This window comes from Pteropus alecto, unplaced genomic scaffold (assembly GCF_000325575.1).
Source record: "Pteropus alecto unplaced genomic scaffold, ASM32557v1 scaffold214, whole genome shotgun sequence".
NCBI classification, from domain to species: domain Eukaryota; kingdom Metazoa; phylum Chordata; class Mammalia; order Chiroptera; family Pteropodidae; genus Pteropus; species Pteropus alecto.
Window position 1 is genome coordinate 921,180 of NW_006435787.1, and position 11,519 is coordinate 932,698.

The 11,519-nt window shown below is 60.9% G+C and overlaps 1 protein-coding gene across 1 annotated transcript in view; it reads right to left on the reverse strand.

Moving 5' to 3' along the window:
* Nucleotides 1–215: 215 nt before the first annotated feature.
* PKD1L1 (polycystin 1 like 1, transient receptor potential channel interacting) overlaps nucleotides 216–11,519 on the reverse strand; it is a 64,692-nt gene continuing 53,388 nt past the window's right edge. Inside the window, exons 40-49 of the mRNA XM_025046514.1 lie at nucleotides 8,922–9,068; nucleotides 8,076–8,246; nucleotides 7,435–7,837; nucleotides 5,258–5,364; nucleotides 3,794–3,875; nucleotides 3,621–3,699; nucleotides 2,954–3,182; nucleotides 2,241–2,428; nucleotides 1,716–1,847; nucleotides 216–681 (exon numbers count right to left, since the gene is read on the reverse strand). Of these exons, the coding sequence (XP_024902282.1) occupies nucleotides 216–681; nucleotides 1,716–1,847; nucleotides 2,241–2,428; nucleotides 2,954–3,182; nucleotides 3,621–3,699; nucleotides 3,794–3,875; nucleotides 5,258–5,364; nucleotides 7,435–7,837; nucleotides 8,076–8,246; nucleotides 8,922–9,068 (2,004 nt within the window). The remainder of the gene's footprint in view (nucleotides 682–1,715; nucleotides 1,848–2,240; nucleotides 2,429–2,953; nucleotides 3,183–3,620; nucleotides 3,700–3,793; nucleotides 3,876–5,257; nucleotides 5,365–7,434; nucleotides 7,838–8,075; nucleotides 8,247–8,921; nucleotides 9,069–11,519) is intronic.

Genomic DNA, 11,519 nt, shown 5'->3' on the forward strand with positions numbered 1-11,519 from the left:
CCCGGGGCCCGCATGCTGGCACCCTGGCCACGGCCCTCAGGTGAACTTGCCAGCAAAGAGGGCTTTGCAGAAGCGGCGCCGTCTGGAGCAGGAAGGGTCCCCGTGCCTGAGCCTGTCCTTCCACGAAGGGCGTTTGGACGCAGACACGGAGGGGGACCACGGGTCCGCGGGCCGCGGACAGAGGCCTGGAGCCCGCCCTTTGCCCCCTCGCAGCCTCAGCCGGGGGAGGGACCCGCCCGCGACACCTTGGACTTCCGGCTTCCAGACTGCGAGGCAAGTCCTGCGTGGCCTCTGCCATGGCGGCCAGTACAGACCGAGGCTGCGACGTGCACAGAGACCGTAAGGCAGACAGGGCACCGGCCCAGGGACCTCTCGCCTTCGTGTCTCCTGAGGCCCACGGCACAGGTGGGCGTAGCCGGGCCTTCCCGTGACGCTGAAGGGGGCCGATGGAGCCCTGCGGACCCCGACTGACTCCTGAGTTCCCTGGAAGCTTCGTCCCGACTACCAGGAAAGCTCTCGTGGGCTTCGCTGTCTGTGTCTCCTCCTTCGCTGAAGTCACCGTCACCCTCACTCTGCTGGACAGCACTGTCCCCGGGCACGGCCAGGGCCCACACCCCGGTGCCCTCATTGCGTCCACAGTCGGAGCTGGAGCTGAGTCTGTCCACGGTCCCAGACCCGAGTCTGCGGGGCGGCCAGGCCCGGGCCCAGGGCAGGGGGTGAGGCGGGTCCCACGACCTCACCCCACCCAGGACACTCCGCTGGCAGCGAGAGTCACCAGCCTTTGTGACCGGGCCTTCCTTGGTCGGCTTTCTCATCGTCTGGCAGGCGACAGGCCCTGGGCCTCCAGCCACCCGAGTCTGTGGCGTCCGGCCCACCGGACTGTGCCCATCTCAGCGCTGACCGCGGCGTGGCCAGCGGTCCTGCTTCCTGCCCACTGCGCACATTTCTGCCTGAATGAGCGCCGTGTCCCTACCTGGTCGCCAGCCTGCCCGAGTGTCCTCGTGGTCCGTGCACGCCGGTGACCGGTGCATTAGCAAGTCTGCCAGGGGGTGGGCCGCCCGGCAGAGGCGCCTTCCTTCTGCTCTGAGCTGGCTGATGTCTTCTGTCACCAGAGGCGGGACAGCCGCAGGGACCCCTCCGTAGCCCCGGGGGGCCCGGTGACCCCAGCGCTCTGTACTCGCTGGCTGAGCAGAATTCCGATCATAGCATCTCGCCGTGTGGCCTGTTTGCCGGCCACACAGGGCCGGCTGGGGCAGCCCTGCTGACCTCTGAACTTTGACCCTCTAACTGAAACAAGGTGGCATTCCAGGGCCACCAGAGAGTGACTCTGAACCTCCTCACGTCCCAGGTCCCCTGACGGTGATGAAGGGCGTGCCTCGTCCACTGCCCTGGTTTCAAGGCGGAGGAGGGGGAGGGTCTGTTCACCGGCGGGAGGGCCGGGTGACCAGGTCCCCTTTCTCCCGCACCGGAGGCTGTGTCCGTGTGGGTTCACTGTGCGGACTCGGTCGGCGGGGACAGGCCGGAAGAGACGTGGGGTAGGCAGGCCGCAGACGACACCCGGCCCTCTGCCGCCTTCACACAGGACTTGCAGGGAGCTTCGGTTCCTGCTTTGTGGCAGAAGTGTCTCTGCTCCCCCCGCCGTCAGGCCGCGTGACGGTGCTGTCCCCAGGCCCCTGGTCTGGGGACGTTCAGTCTGGGAGAAGTCTCCACCGCACAGATCCACGTTTATGTTTGAAGTGTCCACGCTGCCACCATGAGAACCAGCGTCCGCATCTGGGGGGAGTGTGAGGTTGTGCTCTGAGTCTGAGACGGACCAAGGCCATCGAAAAGCAAGACGCACGTCAAACCTACAGAGAACAGCGACACGGCCGTGTGCGCACCGCCAACGTTCTGCCGTGTTTGTGGCAGTTTCACTAAGAAATAAGGCCCAGAGAGGCCGCGGAGGGCCCAGCGCCCGCCCGCCCTCGGACTGCTGCCCGCCTTTCCGCAGACGGTGCCGCACCGCACACGGTCCACAGACGGTCGGTCCACAGTCAGAGACGCGGAGTAACGCAGTTTTACGTAACCGCGTCCTTCTGGAACGAACTTTTTCACTCGACGTTTTATTTTTGCGATTTAATGACACAGCAGATGCCACGGAATGTGCTTGATTTCACCGGTGGGCAGCGTCTCACGCGCCTGGGCCGTGCCCTCGGGTCACGATGGTGCACACTCACGTGGTCTGAGACCACCCCGCTCACCAGCCAGCCAGGCCACCCCATCGCGGGTGCTGGCGGAAGGTGTGAGCTTCCCGGGTCGGGGGTATAGGACTTTTATGCCCAGCCAGAGCAGCAGCCAGCGTGCCAGCGCATTCGAACGGGCTCCCGAGCCCCAGTGCCCGCGGGGTGACACGAGGGCCCGGTGACAGCTGCACACGCAGGGGGTTCAGCTGCAGGACAGACCCCAGATTTAGAGTGGGCCACAGGAAGCCGCCTCTCTCTCCTGGAGTGAGACAGTCCCTCGTCCTGAGAGGCTCCGCCTTGCACATCCAACCCTGAAAAATGGCCGAGTGAGGAGCAGCCAGGGCGTTGCAGTTCGGGCACGGCCCAGGGGACCGTCCGCCAGCTCCCGAGTGCTGGCTCTCGCAGGCGCACGCGGCCGCCCTTCTCCGGCGCAGCTCGGGCCGGGGGCTGCCCGTCCGCACCCAGTGCTGCCCTGCCTGCCCAGGACGTGCCCACGGTGGGACGGTGACACAGGGCGGCCACCCCCTCCGTGCGAGGCAGCGGGAGGTCTCCAGGTTGGGGCAGGTTTTGTGTGGACGTCGGTCTGCATTTCCCGGGATGGATGATCAAGGGGCTGTTTCTGGGTCATATGTTGTCATGTCTCATTTCATAAGGAATCCCGGCTACTCCCCAGAGGCCACGCCGTTGACCTCCCCCCGCACGTGTGGTGGGATCTCTCTGCACCCCCCCACCCCCCGTTTTGGTGTTGCTCTGTTTTCGCCGTTCCCGTGGGTCTGTGGTGGCATCTCGCGGTGGTCTGACTCTGCGCTGCCCTCGTGGCCGGCGACGTCTGTGTCCTTGATGCGTTTATTGCCATCGGCACGTTCTCTTCGGTAAAACGTCTCTTGAATCTTGGCCCGTTTCCTAACTTCATGAGCTGTGCGCGCGGCATTGCGCCGAGAGCTTCGCACCGTCTCGGCCCTGGCACCGGCCCCGGCCCCGGCCCCGGCCCTCTGCCGAGCTCGCGGGTCGTGAGGATTCCCCCCCCACCCCCCGTCTTCGCGTGGGGTTTGCCGAGCCAACATCTTAAATTCAATGAGGTCTGGTTAATCGTTTTTTTCTGTTATGGCTCACGTTGATTTTTTCCTTCAGTTTTTCTTTTTTCGAGGACGTTAACGTTTTAGATTTTACGTTTACGTCCGTGATCCATTTTGAGTGAACTTCTGTAGACGTAAGGTGTGGGTTAAAATTCTTTCCCCTCCTTCCGCTTCTGCACGTCCGATCGTGCCGGCGCCATCGCCGCAAACGTTACTCTCCGCCACGGCGAAGCTTTCGTCAGGCGCGGCCGGGCCCGCCTGCGAGCGTCCGTTTGTGGACTCTGCTCGGTCCCATGATGTCCGTGGGTCCCCCAGCCACTACGGCACTGTCCCGATCACTGTCACTCCGTGGCACGGCCGTGCCCGCACAGGCCTCTGCCCTCTGCGCTCCGACGCAGCATCTGCGAGATTCACAGATTTCGTCAGCCAGAGACTCTGAGGAAAACGCTGGCCCCCCGCAGGGCCCTGCTGTCACTCTCTTAAAGGTCGGCTCACATTCCTGAACGCTGACGATCGGCTTTCCTTGCTCCTGGCCCGACAGCAGGGCCAGGAAGACACTAAGCACAGGCAGTAGCTTCTGGGAGCAGAGGCTGAGGGGGCGGCCCGGGCGCGTGCCGAGCTCTGGGACGGGGAATCGCAGGCCGACCGCGCAGGAAGCTCCCCTAGGGACTCTGCTCTCCGAGGCCAAAGGCTAGTGCTTGGCGCTACTTCACCAGTTCCCTTATATTTACAAAACTGAATAGTGAGAGGCATCAGGGAGGTCAGCCTGGCCGGCGCCCCCCGCCACAGGGAGGTGACGCCTTCGTTATGCAGGCACTTGCCCACCGAAGGCGTGCCCACGCCGGGCAGCGGGCGCTGGCACTGTTGGGGCTGGCACACCCACGGGTGCTGGCTGGGATTTGGATCCCTTCTCTCCCACCCCAGACGAGCCAGAGGGAAGCCAGTTAGGGAGCGGGGTCTAACAGGGAAGCTCCTGGATCTGCTCCTCCCCTCCCCGGGCCCACTAGAGCCCCTTGATTGTCAAGCCCCTCGGTGTCATGTTACAGGACCAGTTATTTAGGACAAACCTGCAGACTGTCCCCTCCAAGCCAATCTGTGATGACCTCTCATGTTTTTAAGGCTTGGCTGTGTCTCTGGGGCCCTGACCTGAGCTGCCCCTCGGGCTCCTGGCCTCAGTGGACTCCTGTGTCACCAGCGGAGTCCGTCTCCTGGGGAGGCCCTGTCAGGACGGACACTCGGTGGCTCACGGGGACACCAACACTGTTCCCACTTAAAGCTGCTCTATAAGTCAGCAAAACAGAATTCGTTTTCAAAGTCAAAGAACTCAGATGATCCGCTGGCTCTACGGTTTGTATGATCACCGACGTGGACCAGCACGCGCCACGCTCCCCCGGGGGCCTCCGTAACGGAGGCCGAGACAGTGAGAAACGGTGAGTCGGACGCTTTTGTCAGTTTGGTGGAATTAAATTTCTCAAAAAGATGGAATTAATTTAAAAAACTATATAACCCTTGTCTTCACATATCGACAGTCATTTAAATGTGATTATGATGGGTTGGATTGTGTTCCCCCAGAGACACGGAAGTGCGAGCCCCTAGACCCGTGGACGTGACCTTATTTGGCACATGATCAAACTGAGATGAGGTCACGAGGGGGCCCTGACCCGAGGTGACCGAGTCCTTACGAAAAAGGAAAATACTGGACAGACGCAAACACAGGGACGCGTCACGGGAAGCTGGACACTGTGCTGCCACGGGCCTGGGGACGTGACACGTGGGCGCGGCCTGCGCCCGCCCCCCATCCGGGGGAGCACCGCCTGGTGACGCCACCGTCCAGCTGGGGACGCCGCCGCCGCTTCTGCCCGAGGCGCTGTCACGGCAGCCCCAGTGCCACCGGGACGTCATTCCCCTCGTTATTCGGGACATGATTACGGTTCGTCAGGCTCTGAGCTGGAACAGAACCTTCTCCAGCAGCCGCTGGCTGACGGTGCGGTCACGTCTTCGAGAATTCAGCCTTCTCAGCCCCTCCACATCCTGGGGCAGCAGTCCCGCGTCCCGCCCACGGCGCCCTGAGGGCCAGCCCGGCGCACGGCCACGTGGAAGGGGGTGGAGCCGCGTCTGCCGGCAAGGGTGGCTCAGAGCCGGGGGACCGTGCCTGCTCGTGAAGTCGCCACGGGCAGCCCGCGAGGGCAGCGAGACTCATCTCGAGGGCCGGCCGCGTCGACGTGTTTGTCTGGTTATTGTCACCTTTGGCATATTTTGTAAATCATATCTAAACAGTTCTATTAGCTTTTTAAATTTAATTAGCTTTCCTAGTGATGTCCATCAGGGGAAAAATTCCAGGATATTCTCGGACACATGAAATGGCTCAAAAAAGCAGGAGCCAGCAAAACGAATGGCACCCGCACGCACGACCGTCGCTTTGCCATCGTTCTGCTTGACACGAGAGCTCGTTTCTAGACGCTTTTCGTCGGAAATGATTTCGGACTTACGAGAGCTGCGGAAGAATTCGGCGAGAGCTGCGCACCCTCCGTCAGACCCGGCGGACCCCGCTCGCTCGCCATCTGGCCCCTGTCCACGCGCGCACTGCCCCGGGGCTTCTGTCAAGACTCCAGTGCTGTCGACTGACTGTGGCCTGGACAGCACTGAGGGGGGCGGGAGTGAGTGACACGGAGCTCGGCGAGCCGGGGCGGGCCGGGGCTGGGCGCTCGCCTTCCTGGATGTCCCTGCCTGACTCAATTGTGCTCATAAAAGCGAGTCGAGAGGGCACTGTGGGGGACGGTGCTGGCATCTCCAGGGCGCATGGGCGACCTCGGTGGCCTGGCCACCCCTGCCAGCCGGGCATGGATAATTTGGGAGGGAGCTGCCCAGGGGACAGTCCTTGTGCTCGGTGAGAAGCGCCCACTGCAGAGCTCTCCCGGGCGAGCGGGCCGCTGGGGAGGACAGCCAAGGGGCCCGGCGGGAGAGGACGGGCTGGCGGCCCGCGGCATGTCACAGCCGTGAGTCACCGTAAAACACAAAGGACGATGTGACTTGTAGGTGGTTATGGGTCGCTCCCGGCAACTAGTCCTTCCAGTTTCTAAAGATACAAATCTTTATTATTAATCGTTAAGATGGAGAACACTGCCTCGGACTTAGGAAATTCCCGCAGACCTTTCCCTCAGGTGCCAACACACAAAGGAGGCTCTGTCCCCAAGGCCGCCTGCTCCCATGCCAGTGCGTCCCCGCTCTGCCCCGGGAACACAGCGACACCCACTGCAGAGACCAGGACCCTGCGGCTGGGACACACCGGTGACCGCGCAGAGCGGCCGGCCTGCCAAACAAAACCAGGTTAGAGGTTCGCTGCCACTGAGAACTGCCCACACCTAACCAAGGGGATGTCGGAGGGGCGAAGGCACGGCCGGCTGGGCCAGCTGCCCGGGACACAGGTCATAGTGGCCCATGCTACGTGCCCGCAGCACCACCGGCCACGCTGCACGCTCGAGCTGGGGTGTCATCGGGCGCCTGAGTGGGATAAGGTGCCTGGGAGGGGTGAGAATAAGGTGCTGTGGGGCTTTGACCTGGCCGTCTGTCCTTGTCCTTCACCCGGTGGCAGTGGTTCGGATATGGTATCGTTAGACACAGCACTGGCTTCAAACTTGAGCTATATTCTTGTTTTTAAAAAACTTCATCAATTCCTTTTTTATCATGAATATGGTTTAAAAATTAGCAACAGATATTGCCTTGCATCAAACGCAGTCGTGGAGAACGTCAAATGCTAGTCTCCATTTCTGATAAAGGTTATTTAGTATTTCTAATACTTAAACATTTCTGTTCCTGATTAAAACTCACGATCATAGGGTATTACTCTTTTAACCTGAGGCCGAATTGCGTTTGCCGATGTTGAATGTAGATTTTTTCAGTACTAAAATCAATAAAATTGGTATAGAGTTTCGCCTTTTTAAATTGGGGATGCTTTGGTCCAGTTTGCTCCCGATAATTACTGTTTCACAGAAACGTGTCCGGAGCCGTCTCCTCCATCTCTGGGCCGACCCGTCTACGATGACCACGTTCAGAGGCCCGACCTTCGCCCCTTCTCTGAGGCCACTTGTCATTGTCACAGCCCTCCCCGCAGCACGTCGCCCAGATCCAGGGCTGACCTGTGTTCACCCGGCTGCCGACCTCTGCACGCGGGAGCCGCCTCCGGGTGGCGGTGGTTACGGGGTGGGGAGGTGCTGGGTGAGTCTGAGTGGCAGGCACCTCTGGTTTTCGTTGTCGCCGGGGGATGCCACTCACGGCCACCCCAACGTGTGGCCACGAGTGCTCTGGCTGCAGAGAGTCTCCGGCCCTCAGAGAAGCCACCGCCAGAACGCACTTGGCCCTGGAGCCCGGCTCGTCCTCCTGTCCCGTGCGCCCTTGGAGTGGTGGTGTCCCCGCTCCGATGGCGCCACCCTCACTGTGCTCGGCCGCCATCCTGGGGATCCCGGCCACGGGCCACACCTTCCTGAGTGTCTGGGAGGCTGGGATTTCCGTCTGGGCCCCTCGGTCCCCTCGCTGGTCCCACTTGTAACCACGAGGGAGAGGACACAGAGACATTGCCGCCACCATCTATCTCGAGCTGAAGTCACACTGTACATTTTCATCATTAAGCAGTTCAGGTCCGGCCAGAGGCCACCTGGGCACCTGTGTCACCCACCCTTACAAAACACACAAGTGGGGCTGTGACTTGGACCAGGGACTGTGTCAAACCTCCTGTAGGACTTAAAAGATAAAGTTGACAAATACATTTTCATTCACTTACCCCAGTAGCTGGGTCAGCAGAAGCCCTCGCCGAGGGCTGGTCTTCCGGCCTGGCTTCTAGGGGGGCCCCAGGCCGCTGTTCTGGACGAGGCGACCGCGGGCTGTCGGAGCAGCCAGTGACCTTGAGCAGCAGCTCATCCAGCAGACACGCAAACTCGTCCAGGCAGGGGTGCTGCGGGAGGGACTCAGGTCAGGAAATGCTCGCGGGGCCCGAAGCATCTCGCGGCCCCGGCTTTACGTGGCCTGTGCTCTGTCGGCGAGCTCGCTGGGCCTGGGAGAGGGGACCGGGGTGCCGGGTCTGGACCCCCCATCTCAGTTCCCTCCTTCGTGACGTCACAGGCAGGTGTGCGCACGCCACACACAGGCCTGTTCCTCAGTGCCAGGGTTCAGAGTGCCTGCCTACATGAAGGGCTGTTCGATGGACTTGAAGGCCACGTGCGTGGAAAAGTGCCTGACGAACAGTAACGTGCTGTGAAACACACAGCATCATGGCTGCACCCGGCTGGCCTCGGAACGCCTGGGCGCTGCCCAGTGTCGGCCGAGGACCCCGCTGGGCGTCAGGGTGCAACTTGTCCGCACTCAGGTCGGGGTGCCTATACTCAAATACCTGACTAAAGGGACAGGGGGGTGTGCGCACGAGTGTGTGCTGGGGAGAGCCACGAAGCCCACCCCACAGGGTCACGCTAAAGCATAGGGAGTTAATGGAGGAGAACGGGCTTGTAAGCTGTAAAGTGCTTCAGGACAACCTGTGTCTCTGCAATGACATGCGGCACAAAATCACCATCGTGCTTTATCAGTGAGCGCGGGAATCCGCAGCAAAGCCGCCAGCCCCGGGCCCCCGGCTTACGTGGCCCTCACGTGCCTCGGTCCCCTCCTGCGCCGGCCGCGTGCAGGCCGTCCCCCACACGCAGGCAGCCGCGTCTCTAAGTTGCACAAGAGATTGGCTTTGGAAAGGTTTTCTTTTTCGGGCAAAAGTCATGAAGGAACCTCTCAGCTGAGAAGAGACAATAAAAACAAATTTCATGTAATTAAGCGAAAAAAATAGCCTTTTCAATTTGTTCGACTGCAACGTGGAGACGACATGCGACGATGCTCTGCTTCCTTCCGGAAAGACAATCGTTGCTTAGCAAGACAATCAGCCGACGCTCACGAACTGAGCCCAACTGCAGCGAGCTGAACCCCGCGCTGGACGTTAACGCTGCTCCAGAGATGCTGTCAACGCGTACAGCCTAGGACCGGGGCTGCGGGGCCGGGCCGTGCTCCCGGAGGCGCTGCAGCTCACCGGGCCCCGGCGAGCCCCGCCAGGTGGCACGGGAGCCCTGGTGCGGCTGTGCGCGTGCTCGTCCCGGGGGATGGGGAAAGGCACAGACGTGGCAGCCACCACTCCGTCATGCGCGTCGCACAAAAGAGCCAACGGCCGTCTGTGCCCAGTGGTCCCAGGCTGTTTCTTCCTCCACTGCAGGCTGCGACCTGCTCGCTCGAAAGCCTGTGGCACTGAATTTCTACGCACTCGAGTGTTTGAAAAACAGCCCGAACAAGCAACGTTTTAGCCGTTTAGCGCCTGCTTTGCATGCCCTGCAAAACCTTGCCAGACAGCTGTCACTCACTGGTGATCGGGGCCCCTGGACGTGGCTGCCCCCGAGAACACTCTCATGCAGACCTCCTGCGTGCTGCCGGGCGGCACCCCCACACACGTGAGGCCCAGCGTAACCCTCCCCCAGGCCCCCTCCCGGGCGTCTCCCACATGCTAACCCGTCAAGGATCGCCCACACACAGCTTCGTAAGTGGGTAAAAGCTCTGCAGCTGGCGGGGAGCCAGGGACAGCATCTAGGTGACACCACACTTAACGCTGTCTTCTGAGAGTGCCAAGGACTTATGCCCGCCGGGCCACAGGGTGGGGAGACTTGGAGGGGGGCAGTGAGGGGGAGGGAGCAGCTCGTGCAGGGCCCCGTGCGCCGTCAGCGCTCAGGGGCACTGTGCCCAGTTGGGCATGGAGCATGGTCTCCAACCCTGAATCTTCAACAGGAACACCTGGAGGGGTTCCTGAAAATTGGGCTGCTGGGCCCCATCCCCGAGAAAGGGTGCAGTAAACCTGGGTGGGACCTGGGGAGGAGCTGGCTGAGAGCCTGCAGACCAGGGTGGCAGAGCAGGGGACAGCTGAGGCGGGGCAGGTGGCCGGAAAAAATATAAGATGCCCTCATATTTTAATTTCAGGTAAACAACAGAAAATGGTTAAGTACAGGTACTTAAACAGCGATATACTGACTCCAAGGGATTATTCATCATCTGCTGAAATTTGACTATTAACCGGATATCTGTAATTTATTTGTGAATCTGTCACACTAAGTGCGGGCGGTGGGGGAAGGTCGGGGAATCCTCTTCCTCCACTGAAGGAGTTTAAGCCAGTGGCTATGTGCGTGTGTGCACCTGTGCGTGTGTGTGCAGTGTGCACGTGCATATGTGCAGGGTGAGTGTGTGTGCGCGTGTGCACACACGCACAGTGTGCAAGCACAAACATGTGCCTTATCACGCACACATGTGCAGCGTGCAGTGCATGCGTGAGGTGTGCACATGCTTGTGTGCAGTGTGCATGTGCACGTGCGCACACATGTGCATCTGTGTGCATCTGTGGACCTGTACCGTGTGCATATGCGTGCAGGGTCTGTGCATGTGTGCGCACATGCATCTGTGTGTACATGTGCGTGCAGGTGCGTGTGTGCATGCGTGTGCTGTGACTAGATTTGCCAGTAGCAGATCAGTAGTGTGTGTGCACCTGTGCGCATGTGCACACACGCGCAGTGTGCATGCACAAACATGTGCCTTATCACGCGCACATGTGCAGTGTGCAGTGCATGCGTGAGGTGTGCAGATGCTTGTGTGTAGTGTGCATGTGTGCGTGCGCACACATGTGCATCTGTGTGCATCTGTGGACCTGTAGCGCGTGCATATGTGTGCACACACGCATCTGTGTGTACATGTGTGTGCAGGCGCGTGTGTGCATGTGTGTGCTGTGACTAGATTTGCCAGTAGCAGATCAGTAGGAGGGAGGTGCACAGGGAGCCCTATTCCTAACTCAGCCCTGAACTCAGAGAACACGTCCCACGACGCTGGCTGATGGCGTGATGCTGTAAGATGGAAAAACTTGGAAAATATTATTTGGTGAGGGACGGCCTGCAAGGCCACAGCGAGAGATGGCAGGAAGGGCCGTGGCTCAGTGCTGCCCGGGCTGGGGGGCTCCCTGGAGGAGGCGGCACCCTGGACCGGTCAGTAGTCCTGCCAGAACTGTCAGGCTGACTGCTGAGCCCCTGCCCGGAGCAGGAGAGAGGGGCCTCAGGGAGTGGCGGCCACGAGGTCCGGCCTGCAGGCGGGGTGTACACTTACCATCCCAGACCACAGTGCGCTCACGCCCGCAAGGAGGGTCACGCAGAGCAGAGCCGCAGCCCGC